The sequence below is a fragment of the Pyxicephalus adspersus genome, chromosome 4, assembly GCF_032062135.1.
Source record: "Pyxicephalus adspersus chromosome 4, UCB_Pads_2.0, whole genome shotgun sequence".
In the NCBI taxonomy this organism is placed as follows: domain Eukaryota; kingdom Metazoa; phylum Chordata; class Amphibia; order Anura; family Pyxicephalidae; genus Pyxicephalus; species Pyxicephalus adspersus.
This window is the reverse complement of record NC_092861.1, coordinates 142,903,276-142,925,753: the sequence shown is the minus strand read 5'-3', so window position 1 is coordinate 142,925,753 and position 22,478 is coordinate 142,903,276. Positions and strand designations below refer to the sequence as shown.

Genomic DNA, 22,478 nt, shown 5'->3' with positions numbered 1-22,478 from the left:
AGGTTTATTTAGCTGCTATCATTCGCAATTCCTATTCTAGATGTTTATCTTTTATAATTTATTCTCATCGAGTATGACATCCCGCTGAAAGCAACTTCAAAGATCGCCTACTTGGCATGAAACTCGGCTTTTTGTTTCAGGCTTTTTAAAAATTAAACAAACAAAAAAAACATATATTCATATTTTGAATAAACAGGGTAAGTATTTCAAGTTTTATTATTTTAAGGGGATCTCCTCTTGTGCATTGATGTAGCAGGAGGAGGCCGTAATGTAAAATTGAATCTAAATTATTATTATTTATAATTAACAGTATTTATATAGTGCCAACACATTACGCAGCGCTGTACAATAAATAGGGGTTGCAGATGAGACAGATACAGACATTGACACAAGAGGAGGAGAGGACCCTGCCTATCCAGAGTCTTGGGGTAACAACACCTTCAGCTGCAGTGTTGTCTCTCCATTCCAGGACCATTTGTCCTTCATCTTTTTGTTCTATAGTGTTCTGGATTATGGCAACACAGCTGACCAAAGATAAAATACTAACAGGTTCCTAATAGATACATAAAATCTGTATAGTCTTGTATTTGTTGTCTCCTTTTTTAATAGACGCTTCCTTGGGGGTGGTACTTACTGACCGGCCAATTAGATTCTTGCAGTTACTGAACCTCAGAGGCGGGAAGAATGAACTGGAGCTTAGCTTCTCATATGAAGGTGTTGCCAGCTGCCTAAAAAAATTAAACGTTTTGCTTCCATGTTAGGGTGGAGGTATCAAATTCCCAAACAATAAAGTATTCCTGACATTTTAGCATTTGAATAAATTAGGGAAAATAAGGACAACATTATATTTTTCGGGCATCATCTGGGCTCACCATCTGCTTCCTGGACTTCTAATCAGCTCAGAGATGACACAATCATGTATATCTGGATTCCTCCGCAACACTTGTCATTTATCACAGATTAACCTTTATTGTAGTTTTTTTTATACTGTGACTTGCTACAAAGTTATAGTGTTGCAGTCTGATCATTAGGGGAGGGGAGACTGAAGAAATGTCTCGTCTTGCCTGCAACAGACTAACATCATCCTCCCATCCAAGGCAGAGTCACCAGACTGGAACTCTGGACATTTTAATGATAAAAGGCGGATCTTTTGTCAAAAAGTATACAGTTGTGTTGCATTGTGACATACCAGGAATGTATTCATGCAGACATGTGAAGTTGACAGCTCCATTTCACTAAGATCAATGTTCCTTTTCTAAAGGTAATCAGTTTTGTTTACAGACACCTTTTAGTGTTTTTCTTTGTTAGTGATGTGGATAGAAAGTAAACACAGATTATCCAACGTTGATGAAAGGCCCCGGTTCTCCAAGTTTGCATGAATGTTTCCAGCGAGTTGTGTTCTGCGTGTCACAGTTGTACAGACTTGTATCCATTCTGCTTATCGCTCTGATCCTTCTCCCTCCACATACTTGTGTGACAGCAACAAATACCGTGTGCGGGCCCTCAGGGGAAGGGCTGGAGAGGATTGCTGAGCACAATACCCATCGCCCCGGGCCCTGCTTTCTGAAGCCTTCTGTCACACTGTGGTCTTGTTATGTTACATTCCCTCTGTGTTTTATTGCTCAATCTGTCAGCTATGCTTGGCAGAGCTTCAGACGTGTATTGAAGGCGATTGAAGCGGAGGTGTGTTCTCTTGGTAGAGGAGCAGACATGGATTGATGAGACCGATAGCTCTTCTTTCTCTAAATGCCCTGTTGCAAATTGGTTGTGCTGGGACAAAAGCCTGGTATAGGTGCTCAGTAATTGTATTGATCATATTATTAAACAAACATTATATAGACGGCATTGTTTTGCTCTTTGGGGAGGATGTGCAGGAGGCTCCCCAGCTGCAGGGCTTAAAGTGTACCTAAACTCACTTTACATACAAGGGTAAATAAGCCCTGTATGTAAGGCAAAACAGCTGTTGTTTTTTTGTTTTAAGTGCAACACGGGTGCAGTAATACCCCCTAAAAACTAATGGGAGCGCAAAGCCTCCCAGGATGTGTGACGTAGATATCCTGGGAGGCTTTGCGCCCCCATATCCCGGGAGGCTTGGGTGCTCCTTCTGCGCATGCCTGAACATTTTGGGCATGCACAGAAGGAGCTTTTTCGCGCAAAGAGAAAAATTTGCATGCTCAGTGAGATCCGCAAGTTTTTTTTTTCTATCCTACGTCACCCGATCTCGCTTCTGGGTGATGTAGGATGAAGAACCTGGAAGAAGATGGCGGCACCCGAAGCGCCGGCTCCAGGACAGATGCCGGGGCGACGCGGAACCCGATGCAGGACACCCCCAGAGGGATCAGACTGCCCTGCTGAATTGAAGGTAAGTGTGTTTTTTTATTGTTTTTTATTTATTTGTTTTTTAAGGCACTTTTTAGTTTAGTTACTCTTTATGGTATGAACACACGCCAGCCTTTCTCTGCTTTTTTAACATGGGGGAACCCTTGAAATAACTTTCAGGTCAGGTACTTCTTTTATAATTACTATATCCTATACTATATATAGCTCACAGTATATTACCATGGTGGCCATTGAGAAGAATTCCTCTTACATTGCTGTCCAGTGAGAAGAATCTCATCCTTACAGACAGCCAAAAACATCATTGGTGTCAGTGGTAACTAACCCAAGAGGCAAAATTGCTCATTGCTCAAGGAACCTCATTAACCTTGGGAGGAACCCTCATTGAGAAACACTTTGCTAGATTATCTAAGACCGTTGTGTTCAGTATACAGGGGTCCCTGGTCATTTATCAGTTCATCCTGGTGGATCAATATTTGATTGATTGGTAGCCACCACTGCAATCCCCTATGGTAGGGAGCACAGTAGGGTGCCACTTAATCATCTTCCCTTCTCACCTCTCTGTGGAACAGTGCTTTGTATACAGAGCTCATTTATTCTCTTCTCGCTGCAAACATCCTGAAAGATTGCTTCCAGAGGCAGAATTCTGGTGTTGGCATGGGCTTTACAATTTAGTAATTGGTTGTTTTAGTGATCTGACACAGCAGCAGGTCACTAAAGATATCATGGCACTAGTGTACTGGCAGTGTACTTTTACCTATTGACTATCACAAATGATTATCCTAATATCTATCTGCAGATGTAAATTGAGTCACACCTTCACCATTTTGGCATTTTGGAGTTGATATTGCCTTTCAGACAAAGTTAAATTTTACCCTAATTTATTGGGTTCCGATAGCTAAATCTTATTTCATTGTTATTTTTGTTGGTTAGGATTTCTAAATGAATTCAGGGAGAAATAACACAAAGGATGGTGCTACCATGTTCCGATAGCTAAATCTTATTTCATTGTTATTTTTGTTGGTTAGGATTTCTAAATGAATTCAGGGAGAAATAACACAAAGGATGGTGCTACCATGTTTTTGCTTCTGCTGATGCTTGAGCACCATTGGCTTAATGGTCAATGCCATCGGTCCCAACCTTCTGTTTTGGTATCTCCAACAGTGCCCTACCCAGGCATTTTTTTAAGCAGGTTGGGAAGAAGCTGTAGGTGTATGACAGCCCCTGTATTGTGACCCAACTCTTCAGTAATCACCCAAAAACAGCCGGGCGGTTACTGCAAAATGCTGGGTGGTAAAACTGGGGGGAACACTCCCCAACATACTTTTTGAAGTAAAGAGCTGAGAATGTTTTTTTTGGCCATTATTTCATGGAGGGCTTCCTGGAGATTATCCTTCACAATTTTTGCATTGTTTGCTGATCTGTATTTTTTTCTAATTGGGACTTCCAAATTGGAAAATTCAAATTTTTAAATGTTTAAAATTTTTTGGACGAACTGCAACAGCAGAAACTTTTTAGAACTTCTATCTGCAGTGATGACACTTTACAACTCTTCGGAATGTCATAGTAAAATAACATAATGCTACTGCTAAGCACCTTTTTTTTTTTTTAACTTTAAAACTCCTTTAGAACGTTAAATATTAAGGTCTTTTTAACAATCTTTATAATTATAAATCTGCAGCTGTCATAAATCTCTTTTAATCCTGACAAGAAAGGATCTCCTATTATGAGCTGACAACTGTCTCCTAGTTGTGCTCCTGCGTTGTCACCTTGTTGCAGGCTCAGCCCACCATTGTTACTATTAAGAAGCTGGTCCAGAGCAATGATGTGCACCTGATTCTTTATGTTTCATGCTAAAAGGTGATGAAGTTGGTGTTTTGTCTGTGTTTTGCAGAGCTGGTCCCAGGATGCCGCCATACTGGAAGAACTGCTCCGTAAAGTGACTCTGGAACACAAAGTTGTAAGGTGAGCCCTGAACTTAAACATTGCTTCCTTTTAGATGTGGAGCAGTTGGATGTGTTTTGTTATATCTGATCAAGAAGTTTAAAAAAAAATACCCAGTGAATGGGTGTTTAGCTTTATCAGCTACGTTGTTTCCTGTTCTCTTTGTGGAATACAAAACACTCCCCGCCTTTATGCTATAGAGATAAGGAGAAGATAAAGAGATAAGGAGAGAGAACCATATGTATGACAATTCTTCTGCTTGATAGATACAGTACAGTGACTATCATTACCCCCTTAGGTCTCCAGGTAAAAATTAGGGCAATGTGTATTATAAAAAAAAACAACTAATGCAACCATGTAATCTCCATGTTGGTGCAATGTGTTGGTGCAATTGGCATCCCAATGTAACATATCACTCCATGTGTGATGCAAACTAAATTAGGATCATATTTTTTTTATACAAATGCACAGAACTGATGATATGAGTTTTTCTATGTTTACCACTGATTTCAATGAACAGCCTGAAATTGCAAATGTCTGCTTTTGCTGGCCAGGCCTCCAACCACCTTAGCAAATCTCCTACTTTATGTAGATAAAAAACATACCCGTATAGGATCAAATGAATTGCTCGCCTTATCGCCACCTTCCACCCCATGGCACCTAGACAAGAATGATGTTCTGCTGGGTAAAGTTCTGTGATACATAGAGAAGGCCAAATCTTGCAAAGATGCTCTTGCATTGGACTGCATTGTGTTCATGCACTGTATTTTACAGAACCTCTGGATGCAACATTACAGAACATAAAGCAATGTGGGGAGATAGGGGTAGATGAGTATATTCTAACTTAACCTGTTTCAGGAAAGTTTTACACCTAGGTATAGTCAGAGATAATGGAAGAGGAAAGGGGCTCAGCCAGCTAAAATGGATGTGAGAATAGGTTGAAAAGCATATGGTGAGTGCTGCATTTATTCACAATGGATGGTGCCATACTTCAATTAGAAATCACCAACACATCACATACTCAAACAAGAGCAATGCATTGGTGTAATATTAAGCAGTGCAAAGATCTAGACATTCCGGCCTCCATTAAATAGTGCCAGTAGTAAGTTATGTAAATCCCCATCCCAAACTAAAACCACATCTGCTTCTAGTGCATGTAAAGAAAGCATTATGTATTAAATTAAAGAATCACCTGGGTACCTGAAGTGCCAGACGATCCCATCTTCATCCCATCACATCAACCGCAATAGCAGAATAACAAATTATAAGGAGGAGACTTCAATAAATACATCATGCCTTATACACATACCCAGCCACATTGGAATGAATGGAATTTCCACTTTTTATGCAGTACAATGAATGTCTTGCTGCAGTAAAAAAAGGTATTAGGAAGGCTACAAATTGATAAAGACTTGCACAAAAAATTCTAAGCCTTTATTAGTGAAAGAAAGAAGATCTAATAAATGGAAAGTGGGCCATGAAGCGCCAGACTGGGGAAGAGAGGGCTCGATGATGTATCTAGATTTTTTCTTTCTTGCTATGATACACTTAGGTATAGATTTAGTGTCACACAGATAAAATTCCTAATATTAGTCAAAAGATTTACTTTGATATATAGCTCAGCCCATAAATGTACTATATGTCCAAAGTTTGAGGACAGCTGACCATCACACCTATAATCTTCATGGCCATTATTATGAATGGAGTTGCCATTTGCAGTTATTTTGCTTCCAATTTTCTAATAAGGCTTCCGCTGTCATTTTGTATTCCCGTCTTCATGCAGTTGTTGTTCTGTGTGTCCATGAAACAATCTAGATTTTAAGCTGCCATCTGCTGTTGTGATAAAGGAGAATGTGTTGTGGGGATGAAATAGGAAAAGAAATATTTTACTATCGCTGCACGGTTCCATTGTCTTGTATGCGTGGGCTGACACGTTTGTTTTCACTTGTAGTGGGATGAGTCCGGAAGACGCCGAGATTCTGTACATACAGGAAGTGCAACAATTGGAGGGCTATGGGCAGGAGTATTTCTCTGTCAAGGTATGTCATTGAAGCAGAACTTCACTCATTAAAAGATAAGTTACACTCTCCTTCCATCTGAAGCTTGGGTGGGTGTAAAAGCTTTCGTCATATAACTCATTTTCCATGAGCCCAGGCTGTTTAGAACCCATCTCAGTCTGTGAATGGAGGAGAATAAGCTCATATCTGTCACCATGCTTTCACTTCCTATCAGTTTGTAATATGAAAATTTGAAATATATATATATATATATATATATATATATATATATATATATATATATATATATAAAGATGTTTAGATTAAAAAGAAATTCCAGAAAGCAATATACCACTGACAAGAACTAATAAACTCTACATGCTGACCATCCTCTTGGTGTATTTTTCCAAAGCATTCAGTGCTCAATCATAAAGCAGAGGGCTCCCTCTACTGCAGCTCCCAGCTTTACTCAGATCTGAGATTTGAAATTAAAGTCCCTCTGCAGTTGAATGTACATTGCAGAGATTTTCACTGATCATACCCAAGTCATGTTATTTTTCTAAACCCGAGTATCTTTCTTTAATATATGCACTCAAGTTAACTCAATGTCCTAGACATCTTGTAATAGGAGCCAGTTATTTATACAAGGTTATGCAGAAGTTGTGTATACCAGTGATGCAGAGAGTGCCTCCAATTTCATAAACTTCAGTAGTTTTTACAAAATGCTGCAGGTAATGTCTTATTCTGAAAATGTTCCTTGCCTGGTATGCTTATGCGTTGGATTAAAAATTTCCAATGACCTCAAAGAACAGAGATAAGGAATTTAAAAGAGCACTCAAAAGCCATCTTTTCAATCTTGCCTACCCATCTTCTGTCTCCTAAACCCTCACTACTTCCCACCACTCCACATCTTCCCTCCTATTGTGTGCTACTTCCTTACCTCCTAGATTGTAAGCTCTTCTGGTCAGGGTCCTGTCCTCCTCCTCCTTTGTCACTGTCTGTCTGTCTGTCATTTGCAACCTCTGTTTAATGTACAGCGTTGCGTAATATGTTGGCACTATATAAATCCTGTATAATAATAATAATAGAATTCTAAAATTTGTTTTGTGTTGCATACTTGTTTGGGATCTGTGCTGTAGTCAAGCATTGAGTACCCACACCTCTGAAAATGAACCACATATTATGACTTTTATAACTTCTGTTTTTTTTTTTTAATTGATGAGCAAGAGTTCTTGAAATTTAGTGTTATGTATAGCAGCATGGAGACCCCCAACCTTCTTGTCTGCTAATTGCATTTTGATAACCGGGTCCTGCTCATTGCTCCAGGAGCACTCACAATGACTCCAATGTGAATAAAACCTGATACTGTGTATTCTGCATCTGCACTCTTTCCATTTTCTTTTCCATTTAGCTACCTGGTTCTTAGAGATATAGCAGTATTTTTAGCTTTGGGTGGCAAGTGACTTCTCTTCCTTTTCCTTGCATGATACAGTGTTGGATGTCTGATCAGCCAAATGCTAAACCTAAAAACTCTGGCGTTGGGGAGATAAAAGAGAAGTTTTATGCCAGAATGAGGCCCTTAACAAAGTAGCAGCTTTGCCTTTTTAATTGATATTCATAAGGCTTGCAAAGCACAGAAAAGTTGCACTGTCCATTCCAACTTCTATCTGCCTACAATTACATTATTCTTTGTAAACCAACAGCACAGCTTTGACCAAGGACTCTAAATTTCTGATTATCTACAGGTCCCTTTGGGTTTCCAACCAACCATTGTTTTAGTTTCTCCTACCATTTTCAGGTCATTCATAACCAATAACAATATCCATGACTCCTTTATAAGTTGTCCCATGAAGGGTCTAGCTGTAGAAGAGAGTCCTTATCCTTGGGACGTTTTCTTTAAGATATATATATCCTATATAAACATAGGGATGCCTATCCTGCATGAAACTCCTTTGGGCTGAAAGAAGTCTCCTCCAACCAGTCCTGTTATCTATGCAGAGACCAAAACATGGATATTTTAGTTTAATCTCCCCTCTAGCAAGTGGATGAAAAGAGCATTTATGTGTTGTGACATGGTCCGCCCGAGATACGTTTCAAACTACAGCTAGATGAATAGTTCTTGAAAGGCTCCTAATGGCAATCGGAGCCGCGAATGCAGCCAAGCGGAGGCTGGTTGGGTAGAGATATCGCTGGGGTGACTTTGGAATGTCGGAATGTGTGTCTTGGCAGCTCTAACCTGAAATCTTGTCTGCAGGTGGAATGACATTGGGAATATCACACACAACAAGTCTGCAATTGTCCTGGAGCTGAACAGAAAGGAAGAGAGTGTCCTTTTTCACACGGTACTTGCACAAACGCTTCTCATTTTTGTTGTCTGATTATCTTTTTTTTTAAACCAAAGTATGTATTGTTGCAGATAAAGTGCCTTCCTCTCTGAAATTGGGATAAAGCAAAAATCTTGAGAAAATAAGTCCCTGGATTATATACCAGCCACAGAGTACTTATACCATCTTAAGGTTTATCTAAATCCAAGAATGGAAATGTAATATATTGCAGCTTTCCAGTCCTTAGAAGTGTTGTCTACACTTATTTCCTTTTTTTTTTCAGGCTCTCTTTATAGAAACATTTGGGGGGATGCTTCCAAAAATCCATTGTTCTTGTAACTTACTGTGCCCTAAATTAAATCCTAAACAATATTGTCTTCATTTCTGTCTTCTGTGAACTATATACATGGTTCGGTGAACGTCGATGTTTCTTTCCAAAGAGTAGTAATGCAAAGAGGGAGCTGACCTATGGCATCTGGTCACATTTCAGCTTGCCAGTCTCATGAATATGATTTACTATAGGTTTCAGGAAAGTTAATTTCATTGTGCAACACTTATACCATAAATACCTGTTTAAGTAATGGAGTTTTGTTTAGTTTTAAACTGTGTTCTGTTTGGCTAGTTTAAAGTAGAACTAAATTAAAACAGAAAAAAAAGCTCACTTACCCTTATCTTCCTTCGAGCTGTCCCGGAATCCATCTTCGCCTGGCACAGAGGAAGTGCAGGGCGCTGCTATCTTCCTTTGTCTTCGGCTTCTGCCTACACCACACATAATCTCGCTCTGTGAGATCAGGTGGCGTATCCGCTGTAAATGGGGAGACTGGTGGCTCAGTGGTTAGCATTCTGGCCTTTGCAGCGCTAGGTCCCAGGTTCGAATCTCGGCACTATCAGCATGGAGTTTGCAGGTTCTCTGTGGGTTTGCTCCAGGTACTCCAGATTCCTCCCAGATTATAAAAACATCCAGTTAGGATAATTGGCTTCCCCCCAAAAAAATTACCTTGGACTGTATTAAAGACATATGACTATGGTAGGGACATTAGATTGTGAGCTCCTTTAAGGGACAGCTATTGACATGACTATGGACTTTGTAAAGTGCTGCATAATATGTTGGTGCTATATAAATACTGGATAATGATAAAAAAAAGAGTGCCGACCTATGTGCAAGCGCCAGATCAGAATTTTTTTCCTATGTTGGATAAAGCCCCTTCTGCCCATGAAGGGGTAGCCAGAAGCCTCCAGGGATGCGTGACATAGGTATCCCAAGAGGCTCTATGCTTCCATTCTGTCTTTATTGCCACAGCACACTCTACATAAAAGTGTTGTCTACCATTTTTGGTGATAGGTCTGTTTTAAAGTGAATATTACCAGCAGAACTCTCGTAATGTGCACTGTATGGGTTTGTGGACATCTTGGCATCCCACCCTATGAGCTTGTTGGTCACCAGATTAAAAAACCATGTGAACATATATGAAGCCAATACATCTTTGTAGCCATGATAACCAAAACTCTGCTCAGAAAGCTTTTCCACAAAGTTATTTGTGTTCCTATGAGTTTGTGACCATTCTTTTAAATGAGCATTGGTGAGATTTGGCGTGGAGGATTGGTGAAAAGACTTGGCTCCCAATTCATCTCCAAGGTGTTCAGTAGAGTTGAGGTCAAAGCTCTGTGCAGACCACTTGAGTTCCTCCATACCAAACTCATCAAACTGTGTTCTTATGGAGTAACAATCCATCCCCCAATCTGTTGCCACAATTTTGGGAATTTTTGTTAATAGTACCCTTGAAACCCCTGAACCCTGTAATAATCAGGAAGTCCTCATACTTTTCATAAAATTGTGATTCTACTAGACTAGTTTTGTCCAGAAGTACTTTGACAGGTGTTGCATTGTGCAGGTGGCAGGTGTTGTTGCGAAGAGTATTGTTGGCCTGTTATAGCTTTTGTTTTTCCTTTGTTTATTTTCTTAAGCTGAAAGCAATTTGATATCACCTCATATTGTCCTCAACTATTTCCCAAATAAAGGAACTCCATAGACCCATTGACATTTCTTTTCCATGCTTTTCAACAGGATGACATTGAAAACAGCAAATACATATCGCGGCTCTTTGCTGCTCGGATGAAATTTTACAAGGAGAACAAAATTTGCACAGAGTAAGTGACTTTTTTGTGTGCATGGATTATAAAGATAAAAAAATAAGTTAACATGATGTATATGATGTGTTGCCTGCTGCAATATCTGTTTCTGATTTCTTTAACAAATTCAGTTCATGGTGATTTCTGGCTTGGGTTAGGCTTCTCTCAGTGGCCAGGGATCTCCAAATCTGGCATTTTGGATAAAGACGAGTAGTTGAGGAATTAGAGAACACCAAACCGATGTCGTAGGGTCCAAAGATAATTGGACAGCCAACATGTTTAGGGGTACCAACACTTTCTCTTCATCAGAGCTTTAACATTTTGTGAACATGTAAACTACAATAGTTGTTTAAACACTGGTGTCCAGTCTGTTTTTTTTAGGACAATTGTTTGTGTTGAGCATTGAGCTATTTACTTGGAATGTCTCACCAACTAATGATATTAAATGCTAATGACGTCAGATATTCTCATTTCCTACATTTATGGAGGTTTGACAAAGATCCTTGTAGTTGAAATTTGTATTTTGTTGTTCTTTTGGTTTTTGATGTGGTTATACTTTTACCAAAATTAGGAATGGATTTTGTCTGCATACATGGGCTGATTATCATCATTACTATGTGGCCTAAATGCCAGAGAACACAGATGCACCAAGCTGGTTCCATTAAGTGTACTTAAGCATGAAAAGGAGAAATGGTTCTTTCATAGACAGGTTTGGGGGACCATTGATGCCCCCTAAACATGTTGGCTGTCTTTTTCCATGTTGCTGTGATATGACATAAATAGTCTTGTTTATATAGGGACCCCTATCAGATCATCAGTAGTAGGTTATTGGAGGAGCAGAGAGAGCGGCTGGGGGAGTATTTTTTTTACCAGGTCAGAAAGGTAAAGCACAGGAGATGAATTTGATTCTAAGGTGAAATGGAAGCCAATGAAGAGAACTACAAAGAGATGCAGCGGAAGAGGAGCGGTGGGAAGGATGGATGATGAGTCTGGTTGCAGCATTCATAATAGATTGTAGAGGAGAGAGTCGGGTTTGTTGGATACCAGAGAGGAGGAGGTTACAGTAGTCCATACAAGAGATGATAAAAACATGTACAAGGAGTTTGGTGGTCTCAGGGGACAGGTAGGGGCGGATTTTGGAGATGTTGCGTAGGTGAAAGTGGCAGGACCTGGAAATGTTCTGAATATGGGGGGTAAATGAGAGGGCGGAATCAATGGTGACACCAAGACAACGTGCCTGAGGGGAGGGCCGAATAACAGTGTTGTTAACAGTTAGATATATGTCAGGGGGAGATTTGGAATTTGAGAGGGGGGGGGATTATGAGTTCAGACAACCATGACCAAGAAATAATGCTTAAGAAAAATGTAAATGTTGATTTGCTGCAGGAGACAAAGTATGGAAAAATGCTATCTGAGAATTCTGCCATTGCAGCATCATTTTGCAATATGGTTCTCTCACTGTGGACTGCTGGGAGCTGAGGACGGCACAATACGCACCAAATGGTTTTATGTTGGGCAGCAGAGCTAATGTTTGCACATGATGTTTGCTTGATGGAGACAGAGAAGGGATAGAACACGCATAAATGTATTCATAGTTTGTCTTGCTTTTACAGACAGCCCATCACTCCACCCACTATCAGACGTCAGCCTACATGGAGCCGGTCTTCCATGGTAAGTTACTTTTTAACCGTGTGCTTCTGTTACCCTTTTTTTTTGTTATTCTTTCATCCTTTGACTTTTCTTTCTATTTTCTTATCTTCTCTCTATTTTTATATTATTCCCATTTCTCTCATCGTCCGTTTTTGTTAATTTTTGTTTTTCCATTATCTAGTCAAGGCAACAAGCAACTATATTACCTCCGAGACACATTATGGGGAATGAAATCTTTATTTCTGAAGGTAGGTGTGTTGCAGTTTAAACTTTTGTTATTGCTCCATTATTGAATATTCATTAAAAAAATCTTCCTTCTCATCTCATCTTCCTTGCGTGTTCCTTGTGAACAGAAAAATTGTTTCAGTTGTTTGACATACAAGACTAGTGGAACATTTACAAAGCCTCTAGAGTAGTGGTCGCCAACTATTTCTGACCTAAGCACCACTAAATACACGGACTCTGGACCGTGCATGCGCGGGAAGTCATGCGTCACTCAAAGGGGAAGAACCGTGCGTGTGATGAGGTTATGAGTGAGGAAGTCATTAGTAGGTAATTGGAAGAGCCAAGAGAGCAGTTAGGGGAGTATTTTTCTACAGGTCAGAAAGGTAAGTGGGAGAAGAGGGATTGGAGGAGGGATTGCCCTTTACTGGAAACAATTGAATGCGATTTGGGCATCCACATTTTTGTTTTGTCTATACAATATGTGTGATAGTCGGCCTAAGGATTGATCAACTCCATGATGTTCTTGGTTTTGGTATGGGGCATCAGAGAATTTCATATAGGTGGAAGTCATGTGTTCACAAACATTTGACTATATAGCCTACTTTTTGCCTTCCCTTTCTAGTATTATCGATAATTCTTTTACCTTTGTTCCCTTGATTGATCACCTTTCATTTATTTACTTATTTTACTTTTACCTTATGTTCAGTACTGACATTATAATATGTTTCCACTTGCAGACAGCATATTCCCTATGAATGAGGAGACAGTGAATTTCATATCTCAGAGCAGCTTGGATAGATACATGGAACTCAATTATTGGAATGGTACTGTGCCAAATGGGAGTGTATCAAGTGCCCATAGTATGAACTCACTGAACCATTCGCAAAACTTCATCCAGGCCTCCCCAATGTCCTCTAATGTTAGCATCACCGGAAATGACATCATGAGGGCTGACTGCATCCCTAAGACTAGACACAGTGCTATTATTGTGCCTTCTTATCGGCAAACCCCGGACTATGATGCTGTAATGAGGCAAAAGAATCGGAGTGTTTATCTTCCAGATACCCAGAGTCAGTCCTTACGAAACCTCAATATTGGAAACACCCATGTATATAGGCAGCGGGAAAATATGGTGTATAGCCAGCCTGAGATTCTGGAAAGACCTCCTTACATGACCCCTTATGGACCTCAAGCTCATTTCAGCAACAAGCCCATTAATCATCCTGAACAAATGCTGGGGAACCAAACTGTTTCAAATCCTGCTAATGCTAAGTCAATTTCCCATACTGTAAGCACACCTGAACTTGCCAATGTTCCACCTCAACCGCTCAGTGCTACTCATATGGTCAGAAACTTTTTATCTCGACCCCCTCCTCCATACCCACCACCTAGACCGGCTAGCAGTACTCCTGACCTGGCAAGTCACCGTCACAAGCGTGTCAGCGCCAGTAGCCCGGACCTGGTAACCAGAAAAGTCCAGCAGTCTGTAAAAACTTTCCAAGAAGACAGTTCACCTGTGGTCCGAGAGTCTCTTCAAGAGGTCAGCGAGCCCTTAAAACCGCATAAACAGCATCCCGTCATTAACAAACGTCACAGCTTTGAAGTTATGAGCAACATGGTGCGAGGGATGGAAGCAATGACTTTCAAGTCGTTAAATGCCCCATTGCCACGCAGGAATACATTAAGAGAGCAATTGCACACGGAGGAGCCCGTGCAGAAGCCTCAGGAATTACAGCAAATGCCAATGTACCACCACAAAAAGAACGTCTCGGATGCCACCATGTTGATCCACAGCAGTGACAGTGAAGAGGAAGATGAACCGATGAAATCATCAGTTCCTCACACTTCCTTCATTCCTTTCAGCCCCCAGCTACAGGCTGCCCTGGCTCGGATACCAAACAAGCCACCACCTGAATATCCGGGCCCAAGAAAAAGTATCAGTAATGGAGCACTGAGACATGATCCATCTAGTATATTCGCTGCCATAGCACGGGCCAAGGCCATGAGTTCCCGGCATTCACAGACTGTGTGTATGTCCAAAAACGAGCCGGGACCAATCAACGGGACCTCTTTGGGGCCATCGATTTCAGAGCCCGATCTTACTAGCGTAAAGGAGAGAGTCAAGAAGGAACCAGTGAAGGAACGACCAGTTTCAGAGATGTTTTCTGCAGAAGATGCCATAGTTGAAAGGGAGATCATGATGAGGGTAGGTTAAACATGATAATGATTTACCTAAATAAAACAGATTTTCATTTATTGGGGCTGGATGATGGGGCCCTACCTTAAAGCTGATTTATTCTTTGCTCTTTACCTCCAGCTTCTTCCTAGAAGTCCACCATAGGTCTATCTTGTAGGCACTGATAACTCAAAGAGCAACTTGTTATTAAAGGAAGATCTCTGTAACTTTGTATAACAACTTGTTTTGTTCTTAACAGCTGTTAAGAAAACATATCAGTATTGTGTGGTCAACTGACCTATGGACTTTGTGAGAAGGAGCAGTTAGGCACAACTATTATTTGGCATTGCAAAGTAGAAATGGTGCCCAAGTACGTAAAGAGAAAATATGGCTGCCCCCATATACTGTATATTTCCACAATGTATATACCAAAGTTTTAAAGGCTCATTTATACTTGTGTGTGTTAGCATAACACACAAGTCTAAAGATCATACCTAATATGTATGTAAAGCCAAAACCTTTTCTTGAATAAGGCATGGAAGCGCTCAAATTACTCTGTGTACCCACTAGAGAAATTCACCTGCTCTGTTTATTCTGGTGGCCTTCATTCTTAACTTATAAAATAATAGGTAATGAATGTTTTTACAATTATAACAGATGAAGAAAGGGGAAATTAAGGTTTTCCCTATATTTCCTATTGTGTCCGTTGGACCGGACGTAAATGGAAATCTATCCAACGGGGAATGGAGAGCAAAATAAGGTCCTATCCATTTTCTCCTCTATCTGAAACCTTTTACCTTTACAAACACTTAAATGCTTGTGTTTGGTTTAAAACATGAACCCATATAACCTAACTGTAATATTTGACCCAGTCAATCAAATCCATCCAGAGAATTGTTGTCCGGGGATGTAGCAATGTACCTATTGATAAGTCCTCACCATTTCAGATCTGTATCTCTGTTATAGTTATAATTGTAAATAATTGTTCTTTTATTTGAATCTACTTATTCTATGTTTCTTACCCTGAGCTCTTTTAAATTCCTTTTATAAAACTCAAAAAGAAGTCTGAGAATACAATTGGCAGGGGTGTACAACATAGTAGATAGAAAATAGCCCATCACAAGTAGCCGTTGTATATTAAGGAGCTACAAAAGGGATGCAACAGATAAAAGGACATCAATCTTCTTACCCCAGCATCACAATGTATAACAAGACAATATCAAAGTTGGTGGATGAAATTTGATATATTCTACTTATACCGTTTGAATATTTTCGATCAATTAAATTAAAAATTAGCATTTCTTATCATTATTTATAATCCGTTTTTTGGGCAGAATATCAAACAAGAATTCATCTTTTCTATTTTTGGATTAGATAACCATCATATTAAATTTAAACCTTTTTGTGTCATGATCCATATTCATCAGATTGATTTATTGAGCAAGTAGATGGTACATAGAAAACTTGCAAACAATTATGAAGGATTGATCTGGATATTGATCTTTTTATCAAGGCAAAATCGTGCCATGAATGTCCAGCAATTAGCGTGAGAGCGTCTGACTCTCAGCTCTTTTATGTGAAAATATTCCAAGCTGTAGTTGTAAATAAGTTTCATATCATTTTCTAAGCATTCTGCTTTGAATTGTAAGCGTCAGCACTACTTGGCTTGGCGGTTGTTGATTTTAGGATTAGAAGCATTCCAATATTTGCTGGCACGCCTGACAAAAGATGAAAACATGTCTTTTCTTGCCAAAAGAATTTACAAAAGCAGGAGATGGCAGCCTTGGAAACTCAGAAGGGACCCTTGTTTATGGCAGCGCTGAATGGACTGACTGTTTCCAGAATTCCTTTGCCCGAGGACAGGCAGAATGACACTGTGATCGTGCCAGTCGATGAGAGGGTAAGGCTGTTTTCTCTTCGGCTTTGTCTGTCTGCTCTGAATACAAAGAAAAATGTGTGTGAATTTAACCTCTGACTATGAACGTTCACCTCATTTGTGTGGTTATTTTTGGGCAGCTGTGGCAAACTACTCAACTGATTCACATGAGTGAAAAAAAATGCATATGTCTCCCAAATCCCCCAACCACCAGTTAAGCCCTTTTTGCAAGTATCTAGACAAAACCCTACTTTAGTTTTGGATAGAGTGGGGAATGGTGGGGAACAGACTCCTAACTACCAGCACCAGCTTTCCTCCCCATGGGGCGCATATACAGTTTGTGATTCTGGCTGTGCACACAAGGTATGTGATTGCAAAAAAGAATCATTTTCATCTGGTGCTGATAACATGTGCATTGCATTTTAGGGATGTATAGCACGTCGCACAGATCATGCACACCATCCAGCACATGCATTGGCATCATTCAACACAAGAATGAATCCTATTTCCCTAGTACAGTGCCATGGAGAACCTCACAGCGATCATTCTTTTCTTGCTTCCTTTTGGTTAGTGAAAGCATCATGATCACTAAAATGCCACCCTCTGCCCCCAAAATCACTCCACATTAGTGCTCCTGTGCTTGAGGTTTTTATGAGTCTATTGCTGAACCAGACTTGAACTCGCATAACTGGGGGGAAATGATTCTAATCATTTACTGCTGGCAAAAAGGAGCAAGGTGGGGATAGCAAAGTTGTCAGGTGTATACAAAGAGACGTGGGGGCCTTTACAGAGAGGCTGTCCCTTTTATATTGCCTCTGAAAAGTCACAGAGTCTCTTCAAATATATTGTTAATAGCGATTTGGTTGCAATTTATTACATTTGTGTTTCAAGGTTTAGAGACACTTTAACAGTGTTCAACCTGGAATTCTTTTTTAAGCTGGGTGGGAAGAAATTGTAGGTGGGTGACGGCCTCTGTATTGTGACCCAACTCTTCATTACCCACCCACCCCTGAAAAGTGCCGGGTGGTGCGCCCAGCTAAAAGGGGCTGGGGGGGGTACACTGCTTTAACAGTTAGTCTTATATAGAACTTCAGTAAAGTTTTGGACTCATGTTTGGTGCACTTAATAGGTCACCACACTGGAGTTCCAAACGTACACTTGCAGTGTCACAGACTCGCTGGTCAGCCAAAACATTAAAGCAATATGCCTAATATTGTGTAGATCCCCCTTTTGCCATCAAAACATCTCTGACCCATTAAGGTATGGGTTCCAGAGGACCTCTGAAGGTGTCTTCTAGTATCCGGCACTAAGACATTGACAGCAGATGCTTCCAGTCGCTTCCTTTGCCAGCCTGGGATCTTCTCATAGTACAGACACATCTGTTCCTTAGGCTATTGACATACACACACGGCGATCCACATAATCCACAGAAGTTGCCACAATGCACTGTGTATTTTGATACTTTTCCATCATGAACGGCATTCTGCTTTTAGCAATTTTTGCCACCAATGCTGTTTTTTGAGATCCAACCAGATGAGCTGGCCCTTCTCCGTATACATGTTAAGGAGTCCTGAGAGCCCCATTGCCAGTTCGCTGATTGTGTTTCCTTGGACTGTGTTTGATAAGAACATATTACAGTGTTCTCCCCAGCCCCTTTTAGCTGGGCGTACCACCCGGCACTTTTCAGTAACCACCTGGCTGTGCTTACTGAAGAGTTGGGTCACAATACAGGAGCAGCCACCCACCTACAGCTTCCTCCCACACAGCTTAAAAACAATTCTGGGTTGAACGCTGATACTGTATACAGGGATTACCCCCATAGGATGCCATTTTAAAGATTCTGTTGCTCGTCTCACCATTCGAGTAGCTCAGATCCATATTCTTGCCAATTTTTCTTGCTTCCAACACATCACTTTTAAGAATTGACTCTTTACTTGCTGACTAATAAATTCCCCTTCCTGAAACGTCCCATTGTACATGATAATCAATGTCTTTACTTGTCAGTGCTTTTATTGTTTTGGCTTATTGGTGTATTTAGCGTCTTTATCTTTTCAGTGTTGTTTTTACCACCTGAAATACGACACAATGTTGATTTTGTGTTTTTTTTCCTATTCAGTGTAAAACCTTGAGAAGAAAGCTGGATGAAGGGATGGTGTTTACAGAGTATGATCAGATTCCAAAGAGAAAGGCGGGCGGTGTTTTTACCACGGCGCAGTTACCTGAAAACTTAGAACGCAACCGGGTCCGGGAAGTTCTTCCTTATGAGGAAAACAGAGTAGAGATTGTTCCCACCAAAGAAAACCACACCGGCTACATCAACGCATCACATATAAAGGTAAATGTAAGGTAGAGCTGGCAAAGGGAGGATATTTTTTAAGACATCCTCCACTGGGAAAGGTTAAAGATTTAGGGTGGACGAGGTCATTAAAAGAGAACTCCAGGCAAATGACATGGTTGTTGTTCACCTCAAGTTCAAAATCTTCAACTTCAATATCTTGACTTTACCTGAGCAGTACAGATGGCAGTTCAGAGGCTGCATTTGACTTGCTTTATGTTGGGTTGCATTTCTTTTGACGCATGTCCCTTTGGGGTGCATGGGACAGTATTTGACCTATTTTGTCTGCTGCATTTGTTTACTTTTGCTTAGTAAATGTGGTGTCTAGCAGTGGACATAGCCAACAGTGGGTCCCTGTGCAGAACTGACTTGTGGAGCCCCCTTAACTGAACTTACCTGGGGCCCTTGAGAACCCATGTTGGTTGGGGGGATCCAGGCTTTCATTCTCTAGAACACATTGCACCTCCCTGCGTCTGCCTCTGATGGTGTTTAAATAGCTGCTTCCCCACTGTTTAGATTGTAAGCTCTTGTGGGCAGGGTCCTCTCCTCCTGTCACTGTCTGTATCTGTATTACAACCCCTATTTATCGTACAGCGCTCCGTAATATGTTGGCGCCATATACATACCTTTTAATAATAATAATAGTGTTCATTTACATGACTCCCTAAAACCTGGGATTCACTACTATCTTGAGCTCTATAGAAGAGATTTCATGTCACTTAAAGTCATGAAGGAAATGACTGTAACAAATAGGTATATCAAAAAATAGTTTTTGAATTCTGAACCCTTCCTGCCTCTAAATATGTTTTTTTTTTTTTTCTCCACATCCCCATTCATTGCAAAGATCTCATCTCCAATATCAATTCAGATAACAATAAAACTTTGACAGCAGCTCCAATCGTTTTTCATGTTATCCAAATTGAAATAAAAGCTTTTAGTTGGTGTGGATTATGAATCAGCAGAGCTGATGATAAATTTACAGTTTTTATTTGTTTATTATTATAATGGACATCGTGCAGACTCCTCATCTTTTGTTCCGCAGGCAGTGGTAGGTGAAAAAGAATGGCATTACATCGCTACCCAGGGCCCTCTACCTCAAACCTTCCATGACTTTTGGCAGATGGTGTGGGAGCAAGGAGTCAATGTTATTGCAATGGTGACTGCTGAAGAGGTGAGTTCATGAAAAAGTTTTAATGTCTAGAACAGGCTTTCTTGTTTACTTCTGAGGATCCCCTTAAAGTAAATTTTTGGTGTCAGGGAAGCCCTGCTATCATCAAATAGTGGGAGAAAGGTTTGCATTGGTTGCCAGTGGTATAAACGTCCAATATTTATTAGTGGTTAGAATTCTATAACGAACAGTTAAAAAGTACTTTGGTTTCATGTTGGCTCTGCCAAGTGGTGTTGGCCCCAGAACTATGCAGGCATCATTTTATGGGAGGTTAATCAGCCACAGCTCAAGGAACTTCTGGAGGAACCATGTTTGAGAATGGCTGGTTTAGGACATATATAATATTTTGTGTGCAATGTCTTTTACTATGCAATTACATTATATTCCAGCAGATAGCTGACAACACTGCAAGGTCACTGGTGACATCATGCAGTGTTGTCACCCTCTCCTTTTAATGATGCTTTGCTGGTGTATAGGCAATATCAACCTATTTTAGGAATCTGAGTCCACTGGGCTTTTTAAAAGAGGAAATGGAGGAAAAACAGACTTTGAGGAGCTATAAAGTATATGCCCCCATCTATTTCTGCATTAAAGGAAAACTAAACAGGAAGAAGCTGGTGTGCCTCATCTACACGAACATAGCTTTCCATGTGTACATCTTTGACGATTCAGTTGCATGTGTGCATAGGCTTGCTTGTAAAAAGGCTACTCTTGTCATGCAATTCAGAGGAAAGGCAAAAACAACTTAATGTTGGTAAAAAAAAAAAAAAAAAAGAGTTCAGCTGCAGCTAAGAAGGTAAGTCAGCTGCAGGTATTTAGGGTCATGCCCAAAGAGAATGGGGGAAAGCCAAGCGGAGAACTGGAAAGTGTCAGTATGTTGTTAAAATGTAAAAAATGAAAAAGAAGAAATCCAAACTTTATATTCTTCTTTATTACAATACTAGCAGATGTTTTTCTTCCCAGCTTCTAATCTTTGTAATCTAATCTCAGCAGAATTCCCCTTCAAATGGCGTAATGTCCAAACACAACAATCCTATCTCTGCTCCGTCCCCAAACTGTGCTTCCTGCTACAATTGTGTCACGGTGCCGGCGGTGGTGGTCAGCAGCACATTCCATGGAACGTTATCGGTTGTGATGGCACCACTGTGCTCACTGCTTGTTTCATGGAGTGCCAAATAAAACAGGGAGATATAGCTTGGAGATGTGGTCTGCAGGACTGGTACCAGGGGACCTATGGAGACTGAATCAGCCGCGTCTGTAATTGTCGTCTTATCTTAATGTGCATTTTCTTTTTACAAGCAAACAATTCATTTCTCTGCCAAGAAAGTTGGTAAATACTGACCTCAGAAGTGATATATAATATTATATATACCTACAAGCCTTGACGGATGGAGGTCGGTCTGGAGGAGTGCTGTTCTCAAACAGGCTCTATATGTATGCTGACCGCCCTAGGTAATTGCACATATGTAGCTGAGCCTCCATTATTGAAGGACCTGAAATTACATGATGGAAAGTGATGGGCATGGGACAATTAGGATGGGGAGAAAAGGGCTAGATGATGCTGGATGTCCTCTAGCCAGGATATTAGGTAGGTGGTATCTGACTTCTAATGCACATTGCGAGAAGCTGCTGAGTGTGCAGTGAAATCAGAGTAAGACATTTTGGTACAGGAAAGAATCCGGTAGCTTTGATTGGTATTGACCCAAATTAATGTCCCCTGCAGGAGGAAGGAAGAGCCAAGAGTCATCGTTATTGGCCTAAGCTGGGATCCAGGCATAACTCGGCTACATACGGGAAGTTCAAAGTGACCACCAACTTTCGCACCGATTCCGGCTGCTATGCGACGACCGGATTGAAGATCAAACACCTTCTGTCCGGGCAGGAGAGGACAGTGTGGCATGTGCAGTTCACAGACTGGCCTGATCATGGCTGTCCTGAAGAAGTCCAAGGATTCCTATGTAAGAACTAAAAAGAAAACTTTGGGCATTTTCAGATTTGTTTTTACAGTTTTCATTTTATTTTATTTGTATTTTTTATACTTTGTAGCGTATTTGGAAGAGATCCAGTCAGTCCGCCGTCACGCTAACAGCATGCTGGACAGTAGCAGCCATTGCAATCCTCCCGTGTTGGTTCATTGTAGTGCCGGGGTGGGAAGAACTGGAGTGGTCATCTTGACCGAGCTGATGATGCGATGTTTGGAGAGCAATGAGGTAAGTTGGCTGCCTGTCCTAATAGACCCTTGCTATTTATTTTAATGGCGCTTATAGGGAGAGTGGGGTGATGTCCATGACCCCAGCCTCTAGTTCTGCCATAAAA

At 40.6% G+C, this 22,478-nt stretch overlaps 1 protein-coding gene across 1 annotated transcript in view; it reads left to right on the top strand.

Moving 5' to 3' along the window:
• Positions 1 to 22,478, top strand: part of PTPN14 (protein tyrosine phosphatase non-receptor type 14) — a 67,957-nt gene that overhangs the window by 40,484 nt on the left and 4,995 nt on the right. The window contains 12 exon segments of the mRNA XM_072409861.1: positions 4,232 to 4,302; positions 6,233 to 6,320; positions 8,405 to 8,620; positions 10,668 to 10,750; positions 12,346 to 12,403; positions 12,564 to 12,630; positions 13,345 to 14,813; positions 16,540 to 16,683; positions 18,776 to 18,994; positions 20,037 to 20,165; positions 21,886 to 22,120; positions 22,209 to 22,372. Coding sequence (XP_072265962.1) covers positions 4,232 to 4,302; positions 6,233 to 6,320; positions 8,405 to 8,620; positions 10,668 to 10,750; positions 12,346 to 12,403; positions 12,564 to 12,630; positions 13,345 to 14,813; positions 16,540 to 16,683; positions 18,776 to 18,994; positions 20,037 to 20,165; positions 21,886 to 22,120; positions 22,209 to 22,372 — 2,943 coding nt within the window.